This window comes from Gracilinanus agilis, chromosome 3, assembly GCF_016433145.1.
Source record: "Gracilinanus agilis isolate LMUSP501 chromosome 3, AgileGrace, whole genome shotgun sequence".
NCBI classification, from domain to species: Eukaryota; Metazoa; Chordata; class Mammalia; order Didelphimorphia; family Didelphidae; genus Gracilinanus; species Gracilinanus agilis.
In genome coordinates, this window is record NC_058132.1 from 314,599,128 (window position 1) to 314,618,121 (window position 18,994).

The 18,994-nt window shown below is 34.9% G+C and overlaps 1 protein-coding gene across 1 annotated transcript in view; it reads left to right on the forward strand.

The window, feature by feature from the left end:
• The first annotated feature begins 2,421 nt into the window (after positions 1–2,421).
• Positions 2,422–18,994, forward strand: part of CNTNAP5 (contactin associated protein family member 5) — an 845,810-nt gene continuing 829,237 nt past the window's right edge. The window contains exon 1 of the mRNA XM_044669143.1: positions 2,422–2,503. Within this exon, the coding sequence (XP_044525078.1) occupies positions 2,422–2,503 (82 nt within the window). The remainder of the gene's footprint in view (positions 2,504–18,994) is intronic.

Below are 18,994 nucleotides of genomic sequence, written 5' to 3' on the forward strand. Positions count from 1 at the left end.
CTAAAAACAGATTTTCTTGATTGCCCCTTCATATTCAAGAGGGCTCTTCTTTGGTAGTGCTAGAATCATTTTAAACCATTCTCCTTGGAAATCAATCTTTTATTCATTATTATTATTATTATTTTTAAATTTTTTTATTGAATTGCCACATTGCAAGCTAGCTTACTTTGGGGAATGCAATGAGGTAGAAAGGAGAATACAATGGGAGTCAACTTAATATAAACAATAGTTTTCTCATAAGTAAAAGGTGGATTTTTAGGATCATATGATATTCAAATTCCCTCTAACTCTTAACATTCTACAGTTTCTTCTGCCTGAATTTTACCATATTCTGATCTTGAAGCATTAGCTAGATTAATTTGTAAGCAGTGTATTTTATTTTGAAAATCCCATTTGTTGGAAAAGGATGGGCATTCACTCCTAACTAATAAGGATCTACCTAGTTCTCCCCTTCTCTGTGACTAAACTGGCTCACTAATGAATTTCTAAACATCAATATAGTACTGCCAGTTTGGAGTTGAAACATAGACAAACATCAAAGTTAAGCATCATGAATTCTTCAATTCAAAATCTTACTTGAAGAATACATCACAGGCCTCTAATAGCCACACACAGCTGGTATTCATACACAACCCAACCAGTATATACATCTTATAGAGTCTTAAATGGTAAATTTGACATAAAAATATTTTTCTCCAGAGGAGAGGGTTGGAAAAAAATCAATCCTAATTGTGACTCTAAGCCAGAATAGAAAAATAAATATAGTGTTTTACTTTGTTAGGGGTTGGCATAATTCCTTAAAAATCAAAATAAGCTCAATCATGACAAAGCCTAAGACATTCCGTGTATAGAATAGAAACCCAAGATTGGACCACACTTTCAAATTTGGACATAAATGAAAGGATTTTTCTCCTGTTTGTGCCTGTGTGGTAAAGCCCTCAGATCCTAGCTTTCCAGGCTGTATGATTCCTCTCTTCTCCTCCCCTTAACAAATACTGATTTACCCCCTGGGAACCAACTAGAGGCAGAAGTCTCTGAACCAGGCTGCTAATGCATCACCCCTTATCGAGAAGATTAGTAGTGCTCAATTCCAAGTAATATCCAGGGCAACAAAGAAGAGACATAAATAGAGGAACAAATATAATAAAACACGGGGGGAAAGGTATTGGGATGGGTTGGTGGAGTTGAGGTGTGAGTGAGAGAGAAGGGATGGAGGTTAGAAATCAAAAGATATTACACACATATATATATAGATATATATATGCAAGCACACACACACACACACACACACATATACATGCACATATATATATATATATTTTTTTTTCAAATTGCCAAATCAGTTTCCTTTGCCATAGGATAAAAATAAATGAAGCTGAAACAATTCAAATTTTGCACCCCACCTCAAGATGCCTAACAAATCATCTCAAATAAAACCGCTATCCATGGAAGTCTTTCCTTTACTATTTCATTTCCCTCCTCCTTTTCTCCACCTTAAAAAAACAAACAAACAAACAAAAAACCCTCATCTGACAAGCTTTGTTTTAAAATATCCTCTACTTCCTGTACTTCTATGTATGTGTGTGCATGTTTGTGTGTGTCTCTGTGTGTGAGGGGGTGGGGGTGGGAAAAAGGGAGGGAGGGAGAGAGAAAGAGAGAGAGAGAGAGAGAGAGAGAGAGAGAGAGAGAGAGAGAGAGAGAGAGAGAGAGAATCCCTTTCTTTTTCCTTCTCTGTCTTCCTAGGTAGCTTGTACACCACTGCAACTCCTCTGATGTTGGTGCTACTGCTGCTGTCTGGGTCTGCCTCCACCTCCTCCACTGCTGCCTGTGTCTCAGTCACTGCTGCTACTGCTGCCTCTTGCTTCTGCCACTGGAGCCACTGCCTCTGCTACTGCTGCTTATCAGGAAAGGCCTGCCTTGTGGGGCAAAGACCCGCCCAGTCAACCTTCTTATAGGCGATCTGGGGGCGGGTCTCCAGGACTAGGAGGCGGTGCAGCGCCACCCTACTTGCCTATAAGGAGCTGTCCACCGCCCGAGTGCTGATTCCAGTCCTCCTTGCAAGGAGGTGGATTCCGCTGCCAGTACATCTCGGCAGCGCTTGTTGCTGCAGTTCGGTTGGGTTTGCACCTTTAAGGAGTGGGGGAAGAGGAAGAAGAGGAAGAAGGACGAACAGCAGTTGCAGCAGAAGCAGCAGTAGCCCGACGAGGAGGGCAAGGAGGAGGAGGAGAAGCAAGACCCCCAGTGACCATTTTGGTCTTGAGTGGCTGGGCTCGGGATGGAGTGAACAAGCTAGTGACTGGAAGAGGGGGGGTGGGTCGGGGTGGGGTGGGGGGGCACTGTGCAGAGGCTAAAAGAGAAAAAGGAGGCTCGACTGGTCCCTGCGAAATTCGGGATTAAATTGGGAGAGATCGCTTGAGGGAAATGGATTCTGTACCCTCACTGGCCAGCGTTTTGACTTTACTATTCTCCGTCTTGTGGCATATAGGATCTACAGCTACAAACTGTAAGTAGCCAGGGTCGAGGGAAGGGTCTAGGAGATGGGGAGAAACTGGCGTTAGGACTGATACCAAAACCACCTTCTGTATATATCTTATTTTTGCTGCTCTCACTCCGTTAGGAGAGAAACTGTCAATAGGTGTGGATCTCTTACTCAAAATGCTTCTAAAAGTTAGCTATGTTTAGAATCACCAGCTTTGTTAGGTTCCTGGTCTTTAATTTCTAAAATGAGAAGTTCTAAGGAAACTGAAGGTCTTTGCCTTTATCCCGAAGCTAAAACTACCCTCCCAGTTTCTTCCCTAGCTGGGAATCTTTCCTCTGACGGGGCTTCTCCAGAGAACAGCACTTGCCTCAGACTGTATGACACTTGGGGTTGCTAGCATTAGAAACATTCTGAGGCACCTCTCGCAGTGACAGTGGCTGATTTCTGAATGCAGCTCAGATTTGCAGTATGCTCAAAGCCCTATAATATAAGGCTTTTCTTTTTTCAAATTTCTGCCTCCCACTTTGCCCACCACTATAGTCAGACCTTTTGGGGAGTCTTTTATAAGCATATTGTATCACTCTTTAACAGTGATTTGATTATATCCCTCTTAGAAGAGACATAGCAGGATACGTGAGCTGCACAATCAATGGCTAGCCCCATTTTGGAGGTAGAGATTTAACCTCCCCCGCCACAGTTGTGACAATACATTCACTATTAGCCAACAAATGTATATGCAGGAAATCAAAGATTAACCTCATAAATGTAGAATGTTTTGTGTAATGACAATGATGGTTGGACACCCAGAAATCCCACCACCTGCACTGTGCTTTCCATATATTAAAAAAAACAGTTTGTCAAACTTGAATGAATTATCAATCCCTTCAGAAGCTGGAGACCAACTACTTAGCTCCCTCACCAGGCAGGGGAAGATTGAGTTCAAGTGATCTGGAATCCCTGAGATGAAGAAGAACATAATTAGGCCATCTCTGAAGTTTCATAAGATGGTCTTAGAATATTTTCCAAAGTTTTCTTGCTCTCTCCCCCAGTGTTTGGATGGGATTTATTATAATAGCATGCATGTTTGTAATCATGCATGTTGAAATGGGTGGAGAGGAATTACTACCAAAGTTACTACTTCTTTTTCTTATACTGTCCTTGATAAAATAGGGAAGCAATTATTAATGTAGTCTTGACAAGACACAAACCTAGAAAAATAGACAGGTGTATTTCAAGTAACTGACATGACTCCATTATTCTATCACTAATCAGAAGTTCAGAACACTGGAAATCTATGAAGCTTTATCCACAATCTCTTATAAAGAATTTATTGAAGTTTTCAAGCTAAGAAGGAATTTATAGAGGTCAGTTTCTGAAATAGGAAAACTCCAGATGCCCCTGGCATAAAAATTAGGTCAGAAAATAGGTAGGGGCAAGATAGCATCTGCTTTGCCTTTTTTTTTTTCCTTTTGGAATTGATCCCATGGTGCCTCAGAAAAAAAGAATCTCTTCTAACTCAAACTGGTGTGAAGAAGTTAAGTACCAAGGTAGTTTTCCTATCTTTTAGAACACTAGAGGTCAGTATTGTCTTAATGATGCAAAGGTGTGGTATTTAAAGTAGCTGATTTTTCCATATTTCATGTTTTCCTATGTGAAGAAACTGACTGCTTTGAATTCAGGATCAAAGTGTGAATAAGAGAGGAGAATGTTTTCAAGAAGTTACTCCAGTAGTAGCTGATTTTTCATATGAGATAGGCTTTAATAGGCAAAAAGAAAGTAGAAAAAGGCATTATGTTTAAATTATTTGAATTATGACTCATATGTTTAACAATGTGCAAATTAATACTAACTGGTATGGATTTAAGACTGAAACATGTCATTACTAATGCATCAATAAAGTTAATTTCAAACATTTTAGAGGAAACTTTGAAGTAAATGAGTTTTACTATTTCTTCAGTGACAGTTTAATTTCTCTGTTTCCAATCAACATTTCTGCTTAATACACACATCCAGATCCCTAAACATTTTTGAAAGAGGATTAAGACATAATGATCATTCTTACTATTATAATATAGAACATTTATTTATTTGCTAAGAAATGAGTTATTAGTGATTAATTAATCTTGAATATATTTGTCAGTGGTTCACAGTAGTTGTAATATAGAACCAATAAGAATGATGATCAATTGGCCCTAACTCCTCTATATTCTAGGATCCACAGACTCTCTTCTTGAAAGTTAAAGAGCCATGACTTATTATGTACTTATATTAATTTATCACTTTAGTGGCTTGATATTTAGAAACACAGAGTGAAAGCTATCATAGAATGTTACAAATCCAGAGTTGGAAAAAAATGAAAGATTTTCTAGGCCAGTAATCTACCTTAAACATGAAGCTTATCTATAATATCCCCAACAAAGTGGCCACCCATATAGCTTCTGCTTGAATACTTCCAGTTATGAGGAATCTCAATATATATCAAAGTAGTCCATTGCAATATATGATAGCTGGAATTATTTTAAATGTCTTCCTCAAAAAGGAGGAAATCTGCTAAAACTGATTGATTTTCTTCTAGAATGAAATCAGCATATAAAGCCTATTAAATATTTTGGAAGATGACTTTTCCTTCTCACATTTGTTCTTTCTACATATCAAAATGATATTTCAAATCTCTTTGATAATATTCTTCACTATGAATTGTTTCATTAAAAGTCCTCACAACTGATAACAAAGAAAGATTTCATTTAGATAGATGTTTATCTTGTGTTTGATACTGTCCATATATCTTTACATACATAAAACTCTATTTAAAAATCGTCAAAATTTAGTGACATTTTCCTTTAAAAAAATCTGGCCATTCTTTCCTAGTGAGGGCTTTTATAAGTTTATAACTAAGAAAGTTAAGATAAATCAAGTTGAATTTGAAAGCTATATTGAGAATATATTTGGAAATATTTAGAAAAGGGTCATAATTAAAACTCTTTAAAAACATTTCAAGATTTCAGGATATGAAATAGTTATAAATCACATCTTTTTGTTTTTCCCTAAGGATATGAGTTAATTTCTTAAATATACTGATAATTGCCCAGTTCTAAATGGAAAATAGTTTTATCTACAATTCTGAGTCTGTGACAGTATGAATAAAACCTCCCAAAACACTGTAATTTGTTAGTATTACAGAGCCAAAGAAAATCCAGAGTTAAAAGAGTTAGAGGTGCAGTCCTAGTTATACTACAACTGAGCTGTAAGAATGTGATTTGGTTATGCAATAGCTATGTGCTTTAATACATTCAGGTATAAAACAGAATTTCATAAGTTCTCAAAGAATAAAAATACCTACTGACCTTTAATTCTGAAAGAAAATTTTAAGTATTACTTTCTATACAAATACCATTTACCGTCACAATAACATCTAATAGGAAATACAAAACAGGGAAATAGTAATAAGAAAAATGACACAATTGGGCTGATTTTAGTCACATATATCAATAATTGAAGCCATTTACTGGTTTATTATCTTAAATTTATCTTAGCCTTCCTAAAATCTCAAGACTTTTTTGCTTTTCTTCATTGAAAAACACTTAGTGGTAGAAGGAAAAGAGATGCTAAGAAGTCACCCAGCCTAATCTTTTGGGAGAAGGAATGACTCCACTTATTTTGGAAGAACCAATGTAAAACATAATTTTAAGTCTTAAAATATAGAAATTCACAAGCCCCCTGAATATCAAAAACCACTGGAAAACAAAATTCCTTAGTAGCAAGGAAATGACCACTTTATTACTCACTAAGTTCTTCATTAATCTTCTCATGACAGTTAAAGACCAACACAAATGAAGGGAGCCAATATGTGAATGTTTAAGTGTATTTGAAACTTTTTTTTCCACCATGGCAAGATAAACTTAAATGGCTAAACTCTTATATTCTTCCATCTTAATAGAAAAACTCATCAAAATGAAAGCAGGTTGTTATACAGTTAAGAATTAGGAAAGCATTAATTTCCATGAATGTACATTTAAAGATTCAGTATTACTTCCCCTTTGAAGAATGATCACTAATATCTATGTTTTTGGTCCACGAATCTTTGATCGATCTTGAGATATATGTATGTGTGTTTGTATACATATATGTATATATACATGTACAAATATTCTATCACTGTAGTTTTCCTTCAGCTATGCCCAATATCCAAACTCCTTTAAAAAAAATCAGTTTAACCAAAATGTGATTTCCAGTAATGTAGGTAGGGATCCATTTAAATCCTATCTAAAAAAGGGTTAATTGCTGGAAAGATGTCATTATAACACAATCATAATATTGTTTCATCTCAAGCCTGGAGTTGGCAGGATAATCCATTGTAGATATTTGAAATGAAGGATGACCTTCCATCTTGTAAAAATGTACTTTAAGAAAATTGGATTCTCATTTTATAATTTACTTGCTGTGGGATCTTGGGAAAGTCATTTTTCCTCTCTAAACATCATTTTCTTAGGCATTATATGAGGGTGATGCCCATAATGTAAAATGTCCTTCTAACTATGGACACATTAAATGTAGGTCTGTCCTTTGAATATCAGTCCTAAAGACTTCCATTTTATAAATGATCTGAAGTAAAAGAGCTTTTCCATTCCAAATAAAAAAAAAATTATAAGTAAAAGTTCCTATAATCCTGCAGGTGGCAGAGTCTTATTTTTATACAAAATGGTAGGTATTATTTTTAGTGGCCCTAAAAGTACTGAGAGGGCAGCTGTTGATAATATTTTATGTCTATATAGTAGAAAGAGCAATGAACTTGAACTCAGGTATCTAAGTTACCATTTATTAGCCATATGACCCTGGCATCTCTTATCCTTAATTTCTCCTTATATAAAATGACCTCAAAAATCTTGCAAAGCCAGTCTTGTAGTTGTTGTTTACTATAAAGGGTCATGCAAACATGACCTTCTCTTGTTATTTGTATTATCAGAGTTGCTATATTTGAAATACAAATATTTTCACTTCTACTCATAGAAATTAAGGAATTGCTCATGAAATATTGGAATGTCCAAACTCTGCATTCAAAAATTTCCCTTTGTGAGAGCATGCTTGGCTTCTTATTTATTTGTTAAAAGGGCCTTTCCTTCCAAAAGAGAAATCTTTTTTCAACCAACAGATTTCAGTGCCAAGTTTGAGCTAATTTTATTAACTTGCTTTATGAAATTTTAATGAGCATTTACTATGTAGCCTGGAAAATACTGCGGAACTTTGCTGGAGACATAGTTTGTTATGCTGTCCTAGCCAGTGTGAGGTAGCATTCTTTTAAATCCCACCCCATGGGGCATAGTTAGCAAAGTACCCTAAGGACCTTGTTATGGAACTGTCCTAGGTCATAGACCCCAGAGATGATAGAGCTTCAAAGTTCTATGTGATGTGATTCCATTACCAGTGCTGAGTGTGTGTGTGTGTGTGTGAATGTGTGAGTGTGTGTATATTCCAACAGCAGCTAGATTCCTTGAGAACGTGCGATACAAACTCCTGAACTCACTGAAGGCAACATTGTGGTTTTTCAAATGTTTCTATGACTGTTTCCATTCATTTTGACAAATGAGGGCTATAGATGTGAGCAAAGATGCTCTGTTCTCTGAAATGAAGTTCTTCTCTGGGAATACCAAACTATTGTATTCTCGGTACACTATATTTGATATTTACATGATATTGTATAGCATATGCTGTCTAGATCCATCATTCTGATGGATCCTCCAGTCCTTAAATTATGCTGGGTTTTGTCAGCAAAGTGAAGACGAGTCATTAAGGACTATATAATTAAGCCTGAATATTTCCATTCTTATCCCTTTACTGGCAAGGTAAGTAAGCTTGAGCATCATTACCAGGATCAGGGGCATGCTTGGTGAAAATAGTAACACAAGAAGCTGGGGGTACCATGTTGATTTTCTATCATTGATAATTGATTTTTGGCATCAGTTTGGTATCTCTACATTTCTAACTGTTTTTGTGCATATTCTTGGGGATTGATTAATGCCATCTGTTCACTGGATCATCTGAATTGATTGAGTTTTAAGTGATGACAACAGTAATGCAGAAGCTAGAAAGAAAGTGAAAAGAAATGCCAAAACATTGTTCGTGATGTACATTATTTTTAACTACCCACCCTTGGAAGCAGTAAAATCCCTCAGAAGAAACTCCAAGGGAGATACCAATTGAAGAAAATTTTTCTGATGGACAGATGATATGTAGGTGTTAGTTCTCAGGCATTATTCTCTAAAATATAGATGTGTAATTCTCTCTCTCTCTCTCTCTCTCTCTCTCTCTCTCTCTCTCTCTCTCTCTCTCTCTCTCTCTTTCTGTGTGTGTCTGTCTGTCTCTCTCCCCTAATAAATCCCCTCTTTCTTCTGTTCCTTCCCTCTTCTCTCTTCTTCTCCATTTAATTATCTACCTACTCTCATGAAGTTAATAGGCATTTTGCTTGTGTTTGGCAAATTGTTTCATTGTGAGCTACTGATTATATTAATTTTATGAAAGCGAAAGAAGGGGAGTGAAAAATCTATTTTACTAAAATCCTCAATTGATGTACCCATATGGACAAATGCAATAAAAAATAATTTTTCTTGGACATTGGATTACCAGGCTTGCTTTATGCTTGGATTCAAAGGCCTATATAATATGTTTTTGGAAGCCTGAGATCACCTACCTCTCCCTCAAATTATCTTCCACCAGTTTACCTAATACCAATCATAATGAATTTATGTTCTATTCCATATTCATCAATTAGGATTAAAATGAGGATAATTCTAGGGAGGGAAATATGGTAACTTACCTTCAAACTAATATCTAAGATAAAATATCATATTTTAGGGTTTTTTGAAGAGGGACTGCTGGATTCCAAAAATGTGGCAGAGGTAATTTATGCTGCATTTTTATATAGAAAATTAATACCACTAAAGCACTTACATAATAACAATCACTTGAGATAGGTAATATAGGATTGCTATCTCCCTTTTATTGATAAGGATATTGAGCCCCAGAGAAGTTAGATTATTTCCCTTTATTTACATAGCTCAGAAATAATGGAAATAGGGACTTAAACCCAGGTTTCCCAAGTCCAGTGATCTTATACTACAACTTTCTTAGAAGGAAAAGGGTTAAGAAGAAGGAAAGTAATTGTGCCAAAGTTCAATATTTCCACGTTCTCAATTTTGCCTATCTGTTGTTGTTTAGTCATTTTCTGCTCTAGCTGACTCTCTGTGATCCCCTTTGGGGTTTTCTTGGGAATGATACTAACTTGGCTTGCTATTTTCTTCCCAGCTCATTTTACATAAGAAGAAACTGAGGCAAATACTTGCCCAGAATCACACAGCTTGCATCTGAGACTGAATTTGAGCTGAGGTCTTCCTTACGTTAGGTCTAGCACTCTAATCACTGCACCATTTAACTGCCCTTTGACTTTGTAGAGACTGGCATTTTACATATTTACAGTAAGTTCAAATGGAATAGAGGTATTCTATCATCAAAGGAATCAGTTACCCTCAGATCTCAAAAGGGTAAGGACCTTCAAAACAAATCATTCCCTAAGTAGAGTCAGTGTGGTGACTTACTTCTCTTTGGGAATTCAATTTTCTATTTTTGAAGAAAATAATGAAGAGAAAGCTATAGCACTTTCCTTTGTATAATTAGAAAGCTAACTAACTGCCAAGAAAAATGGAGGACCAACTTTATTCATTCCAAAAGGTAGTGATGAATGATCTTCAAACCTCAGCTCAAGGTAGAGCACCATGAATTGAATTCATTCTAACATATTTGATTTCTTCCTTTGTGCCTAGATTGCAGATGAGTACAACCTTAGTAGTAAGGTATGAGCTGCATATAATTTAAAATGAAATCTAGTAGAAAACTATATCATAAAGGATACAAAGGTTGAGAAAATTTAAGAAAGCACCTTACTCAGAAAATGAACAACTGAAAAAACTGAAACCACTACTTTAATGAAGATGAAAGCATAATAAAACTGGTAAAGGGAAAATAATTCCTAACCCCTTTCTGTTAATAACTGAAACAAATCAGGAGGATTAATGAAGACCTCTCTTACTGCTTTTAAGAAACTGAGTCATATGGGGGTAGAAAGAGTAGAAAAGGAGAGAGGAGGAGAGAAGACAGAAAGACAAGGAGACAGAATATAATTATATATACAAATACACATATATATACACACACATATATGTATATATATGCATTAAGTATATAATGAGAAGGCAAAGAGGGTTAGGAAGGGGAAGTTGAGAGGGTTGATAATGATATGGGAAACAGATTAAAAGAAGAGAGGTTAAGAATCAGAAAAACTAGTTTGATAAGAAAGAATTTTGTTCATAAAGGAGGCTATACCCCAAGCCAAATATAGATATGGATTTAAATATATCATACCTGAAAGGGGGAGATCCTAATGGACACAGTGAAAAGTTATAAGAAGGGTCATTTTATTTGATTCACCTCATTTGATATAGCCCATTTATATTTTCCTTTTGGAAAGGCAAGTCCAGGAGGCAATTATGAAGTTGACTAAAATTATCTTTAGTTTTCCTAACTTATCTCTCTCTTCTTCCCTTACAAGATATAAAGTATTCTTTTTATATCAAAACATTAGCTGTTAAGGATCTTATAAATTAACTCCCACTTATCTCCCCTAGAGATAAGCATTTTAGCATAATGCAATATGTTTATCTCAAACAATGATTTCCTAGTTCTAAAATTTAAGCCAGTCGTTCCCAAACTTTTTTGGCCTACTGTCCCCTTTCCAGAAAAAAGATTACTTAGCCACCTGGAAATTAATTTTTTAAAATTTTAATAGCAATTATTAGGAAAAATAAATGCACTTATGGCCATCACCACTCATCTGGATCACTGCAGCACCCACCAGGGGGCGGTGGTGCCCACTTTGGGAATCACTTATTTAAGCCATCAAGGTATGAGTGACTGAGGTATGGAGCAGATACACTTGAAATAATACTTCATAGATGACTACTTGTTTTAGCTATTTGTCGGGACGTTTCTGTTTTAGCATTATATGTAAGCCCTGAAAATAGTAATTTATCATTAAGTCTAGAATCTTTTCCCCTTTCTGTCTCTCTCTTAGTCCTACACACATACACACATGCACATATGTCCTTTGACAAAATATATAGTAAAAATAACAAGCCCACTACTTTCTCCAAGCTAGCAGATCTACATGCATTATTTCAAAGTTCATGTGTAGTCCAGATGCACCCTTAAATGAAATTCAGAATATGTAAAAAGTTGAACGTACATATCATATTCTTTAAGCCATATCCCACTCTCCTTTTGTCCTCATTCCTTTCCAAATATCATTCAGTCATCAGTCCTAGATGCCACTTGCTCCCTCCCTGCAAGGGGTTGTCAGTGAGCAAAAATTAGCTTCAAGAAAGGTGTTAGTCATCCATAGGTTGCATCTCAGTCCTGCTGACCTCTATTTCTTGGCAGTAACCATAATTTTTCTTCCAATTCATATTTTCTGTTGTCCTTTCCCCATTTCAACTAGTACACTTAATCATCAGTAGCCATATCTTTCACCAAACCAGGATTAAGGAATGAGCCAAGTAATGACCTTCATAATTTCTCAATTCTCATATTATATAATCAGACTTTGTATCTTTATACATCAATCTGTAGTTGTCATGGAGGCCAACTAAATAAGTATGTGTCTAGGCTTAGACAAGAACTGATTCAGGTTATTTTTCATTTGTACCTATCATGTGTTCACCAATTTTTATCTGTAATTCCTTAAAAAAATCATGGCACACTAAGACTTAATATAATAGTTCTGAAATACTCTTTTGAAATGACAGAAGCACTGGATCAGCCAAAGCAAGCAGAATCTGGAAGGCAGTTAGCATTTAGCATTGTAGCTTTTTTTTTCCACTTTCCCTGTGATTAAAGTTATTGGTATTGTTATTCAGAGAAGTAAAAGTCTCTCCCTACATAGTCTCTCCATTTTCCTCTATGAATGTCAATAGACCTATTCAATGAAGAACCTTCACTGTTTTTTTTTTTGTTTGTTTGTTTGTTTTTGTGAATTAAATGTAGATGGTAGGAGAGAAAGAAAGAGGCAGGGATAGAAATAGACAGAGATATAAAGAATAAAGAGACAAAGACACAGGAAGAAAAAAAATATCTTCTCTATAGAATACTTTCAGAGTCAGTAATTTCAAGGTTCCTTCACGAATGCATACTAAAAAACTCATGACTTTCAAGATGAACTTTTGTATTTTGTGGTAGTCTAATTCGTGTATACCAAACATATCCACCCATTGCTGGGCCCCTACCCAAAGATTTTACAACTCAATATAGCACTTATATAGTCTTTGAGTCCTACTGGCTATGACTTTAAGGACCATGGCTTACCTCCACATCACAACAAGCAAGTGGAGAAGGAGGAGTTATGAGTACCAATTTCCTGAGGATAAACTGTGATATATACTAATATTTCAAAATTAATATTACTGATTGAATTGTGTGTATAGCCTTTGTGTGAAACTCTTATTCTATGGAATGTCAAGATTTATTATACCTCAAGGTCAATATTGACTTGGGTGTCACCTCGGTGAGTGTTTATCCCTCAGGATAACAAATTGAAATAGACATTTGGATGGAAATTAATATCTATTCATTTACTGAAATGTAGTGTTGTCTGCCAGTGGGATGGATGAATGTTGTCTGAGAGGGAAATAGGAACAGTTCTACTGTTTTTATCTCTCCACTGTTGAGCTGTATTGGCAAGAGAACCAGGTGGAAGGACTTATATTCTGATTTAACTCTGTCCCTTAGATTTTATAGCCTGCAAATGCACAACTCTCTCACATTCTTCTTCTAACAATGTACTAAAAGCTAAGCTTCAATATCGATAGTCTGACATTTCAATAAGATAAGAATGTGTGTGAGCACATGCACAGGCATGCACACATTTTTTTAATAGGACGGTGGTGGCACGAGCTTATGGATTATAAGTTTACTTTGAATTAATGAGCTCCTTGGTCTAAGAATTTATTTAGGTTAGGATAGGTACTATTACCCCAGAAATAGGGAGTAACTTTAGCAGTTATCTAATTAAATGAAAAATACAAAAAGAGGCATACAATTATAAGATGATTCTTTTTGAGAGTATTTATTTACTCTTTTCAAAAAAATAAATCCAGTGTCAACTGTATGTAGGAGTCCATATTTGTGTGTGTGTATGTGCTTTAATAACTCTGTCTACTTGTTACTTAGCAGTAGGCAGAAACACATATCCATAATTCTTTTATAAATCAAACTAGATTTAAGTTGTTTCTAAAAATGTGATTCTGTAATAGAAATACTCCTGTTGATTTTCTCCACAGTACTGCAGTTTTTTTGGTGGCAGACTAGTAATTTATACATTGAACCAGATGTCAGCACTAACAGAACAGCTAAGCCAATCATATGATATAATAGTCAAAGTATTTAAATAAAGACATATATATTTTACAAGTGATGTCTTTTGTTATGGAATACTCTCTATTTCTAATAGCAAAAACTTCCCAACACAGTGTGTTCTTGGCTTTGTCCTTTACAGACAAGATGGATTAGTTCTGTTGTCACCTTGGCAAATCCTTCCAAGCCTTTGAGTGTCTGATAAAAGGCCTGGACTTAGGACAGGAGACCATAATTAGGATCAATATGTGGCATCACATTCAGGGGAATAAACCCCTGTGAACATTTATTAGTAAAGTTAATCCAGGGAATAGCTAAGCAAGTGAAACAAAATCAATGCAGAGGGAAAATGTATAACTCCATTGATGTTTTCATTCTAATCAATATACTGTTTGGGGTAAAGGCTTCTATATTTCCTACATGAATATTAATTTTGGTTGGCAAATACAATTTGATTTATTGAGTGCTTTTATCTCAGTGCAATGCAGTTATGGCATGAAGGTGATGTCACTTCATTTGTGTGGAATGACACTTAATCTTCTGGACTGACTCCAGTTAAAACAAAAAAAAAAACCCACCTTATAGTTACTATATTCTAATATTTACCCCAAAATAGAGAGTGATAAGCCAGAAGTTGTAAACTTTTCAAAAGTATGATGCCTAGCAAATGATCACTCCTCTTCTTCTCTCATGCCTGGGAAGTATGACTTCTAGAAATAAGTAAGAACATGGAATAATGCCTATCATAATCATCTTCATCTTCATCATAATTAATCATCAAGTCTTTTCCATCAATTATAGCACTGAACTAACTAGCTCCACTTTAGGATCACATTATCTAGAACTGAAAAAGCTACTATAGGCTATCAAATTCAAATGCCTAATTTTAAATCTGAAAAAAAAACTAAGGCACAAATAAGCAAAGTGAATTGTCCAGATTTCACAACTAAGATTCAAACTCGGGTTATCTTGATAACAAATGCTCAGGTCACTAACAAAATGCAAACACCATTGGTAATGTTAAACCGAATTGTCCTTTGGTTGGTATATAGACAGGAAGCAAAAAACGGAGGATAAATGAATTAAAATTCATTATGCCTTCTTTCCAGTCCAAATTTTATCATTAGTAGAATATTGTGACTTTGTTTAAATTGCTTAGTTTTTCTGAGATGGAGATTCCTTACATGTCATAAGAGAACCTGCATTTAAATCCTGCCCCTGACCTTTACCACCTTATCCCTTTGGGCAATAGATTAAACTTCCTGAACTTGTTTCATTATCAGTACTATCAGGATGCTGTACTCAAAGGTCTGTCTTTCCATCTATCTATGAATCCATGTCTTCCTTATTCCAAAGATCATCATCCAAGGAAGTGCCAGCAGAGTATACCATGATGATTCAAATTAAAACAGATAATTAAAGTGTTTCCCTCCCCTGCCCACCCCCCAGTTTATTTAACCCATCAAATAATCTCTAACACTTTCTGGGCAAGAGGAGAGAGAGAAAATTAATGAAATGTGGTCATTTCTTTCAAGATTAAAATCAAATATGAAGCAGTAGGTTGAGGGTAGGGTGAATGGAAGTTAGTAGATGTGGTGACATAAAACTAGAATACAATGAAGAAAAGGAAATTGTATGGCAAGTATAACGTACTATGAAAGTTCCTCAGGCACTGAAAATTGAGGGAAGGAAGAGCTATGGTCTAGTTGAATAAAGATTAGATTTAGAGTCAAAATACTAAGGAAATAGGATTCTGATTCTCAATTCTTCTACGTATAGATTATGTGATTTGGCAAGTCCTTTCACATCTCTGTACCTCTTTATTAGTCTGCAAAATAAGGGGCTTGCATAAGATGACTTTTAGTTTTCTTCTAGCTCTAACATTCTGAGTTTTACATTTGTATTTCTCATAGGGGGAATAGAGGGAAGGAGTTAGGGAGAATGGAATACTTCTTAGGAGGGCAGAGTGGAGTCAGACACTAAAGTGAAGATCTTTGGACAGTCAGAGATTTGAAAACAGGAGCTCAATAACAATTTTACATACCTTTGAATTTTTCCACAGAGCTTGATGGCAGAAACTGCCTATTTAGTACTGTCAAGCAAGAATCTGGACATGTTCCTTTGGCATTCTCTTTAAGGCTGACAATATTGGAACTAAAGCAATAAATAAGCAATCACAGACATAGATATATAAATAAATGATTGAAATTGCCAGGTTTTTATGTAGTTGCAATTTTTTCTCTTGTTTTCCCTATGAATACTATTCCCTATGAATACTAAAGATAACAAAGCTTAATCTTGCAGGTGTTTTCTGATCATGAGATATCCCTGAAAATGTCATGAAACTATTTATTCAGATGTCATTTTCTGATTAAAATAACTCAAAATTTTTTTAAAAAGCAAGTAAGACTCTAAGCTTGCTTGACTATCTCCATTAATACTTTTTCCTTTCTTTTTCCTTCTTCTTTTTACAGGAAGTGCTAATTATTTTTACAGGAAATTTAGTTATTTATTTGACATGATAGTAAAAACAAGTCTTGACCTGACTTCTAGTAAATGACTGATAACAGCACATAGGCTTTAAAGCATCACATAATCTCAATCTTTAGAGCAGGAAAAGACTTAAGAGATTATTTAAATCACACTTCTACAAAGTAGAGAAATCACTTATGATTTCTCTGAAAAATGGTTGTCTGCTAGCTTCTACTTCAGCATTTTCCCAGACAGGGAATGAAATGCATTATAAATCAGCCCTCAATATTTGTAAAGGTATAATTTTGTTGAGTTCTTTTGATTTTTAACATATTATAACTTCAACACACCAATTTTTCTTCAACCCTATGGAATAGCAGACAACTCTCTTTACTTTCCCACAAGGTAGATGTTAAAATATTCAAAAAGTGTTTTCATCTTTCTCTTTTTTTATAGACATAAGAATTAGAACTATACTTTCATTGGCATAATGAATCAACTCTCTCTACTATAACATATAATATCTTCTCTGAAACTGATATTCTCATATGATTGATTTATACACTGGGAGACTAAGTGATTTTTTCCCTAGGCCACATAGCAAATATTTCTCATAACTGGAACTCAAAACCAGATCTTCTTCACTCTAAGCACATTTCTTATTCAGTATGCCATTTTTCCTTGTCCAGCATAAATATCTCTACTTTCTCTAACCATTTTTCAAATAACATTTTCTTTATGCCATCCCCATTGCCCATTCTTGTATATGTCTTCACTTGCCAATACTTCAGAGTATTTTTCATATCTTGATTTTGGAATTTTCTTCTATTGATGCAGCTCACAAACCACCCACATTCTCCATCTGTTCCATCTTAGGACAACAAATAATATCTTAAAGAGCCATTAACCTTCACTTAACAGATGAGGAAAAGAAGGCTATGAGAAGCTGAATGGCACAACCAACTTTACAAAACTAAGAAATATCTAAGGGATGGCTTTAACTCAGGTATTCTTGTCTTGAAGCTCAGTGTTCTATCCATTGTGTCACCTGTCTACTCTATCCTCCAATAAATCTACTGAATATGCTAGAGGCCTTACCCTATTCTTTTAACAAGTTTTATGTGTTTTGTTTGTCAGCAACTCTCACAGCATGTTGTGCCTAGAAGAAAACATAACCCTCAATTTCTTATATTACCATGACATTATTCATGAATTGATATTTGGAAGATCACACAGAAGTGATATAATATTTGATTTTTGCCTTATTAAAAGTATGTAACATTGCACTTTAAAACTGAAAACCATATAAATAAACTTCAATGATACTTCCTGTTTTTCAGGTTTTCCATATACTCATCCCTTCCTACTCATCAAGCTTTATCTCTCAGAATTTCCTAACGAGGACTATGGATCTCATCAAACTTATATCCTCACTAACTCTAGCTAACATGTCTTGAATTTTGCTTTTTTTATGACTTCATTTTTCTCATTTCCCCTGGTTTAAGATCAAACAAAGCTTTTATCATTTTCATTTTATCATTTTTTATTCCTACAAAACCTTTCTCTTCCACTCTCTGACTTGTTCATCTCTCCATCCTTTAAAATACTAAAGTAAATATATACTATACAACATTGCACACTCTAAGATTAAATAAGGGAAAATGACACATAGTATGAAATACTCTACAAATTTCCTAAACACAGTTCTAATTGATAGAAATCACAGTATCGTAGATAGAAACAGCATCAAAATGAATAAAAATATAGTTTCAAGTCTGAGCTCTAAAAGTTACTGACTTTTTGATCTTGGGCAAGTCACTAAAGGGCTAAATAATCCTGAAATATCTCTCTGAGACTTTAAGTGGGAGAAAAGGTGCTTGCTTTAGTGGTTACAATTGTAAACAGCCATCATTGTCTTATAAATTTACTTATTTATGTATAGGCCAACATATACAAATATATGTACATGTGAGTGTATACAAAATATCAAAATAAATAAATAAATAGTTCTCTAAACCAAGGAAATTTGAAAGTCAAGAAGATCATTCTTGCCAGGTAAAGGAGTTTAGGTATGATCACCTGATAAAGAATTTTATAGGACAAATCAATTTTTGGAGATTGGGTTCTTGCAAGGATGAAATTATAAAATCAAAAATAGAGAGATACGATGAAGAAAATAAAATATTGAGAAATAATAAAAAAAAAGACTGATGGAAGCACATAGCACTCACCACGAAATTTAGATGCAAAGAAAATAGAAAGGAGAAGTTCTTCTGAAAAATGCAAAAGAACCTCCAAAAATCCTTTAAGGATATTGACAAATTCGCTGAAATAAGGAATGGCCTGAGATTATCAATGAATACCAAGGGAAACACAAACTTTATCACTAACATGACATTATTTTTATTTGGTTTGTATAAAAAAAGGAAAACAAGGAGAAGATTAAATAATTATTCTGAGATACTGATAAAAGAACATGAGCTGTTTTTCCTGAACTCTTATTTAGTTTTTGTATTCAATTCCTAAGAGGATAAATTAAGATGAGGAAAATTAGGATAAAGATGATTCATAGGTAGGTTTGGTTAAAAT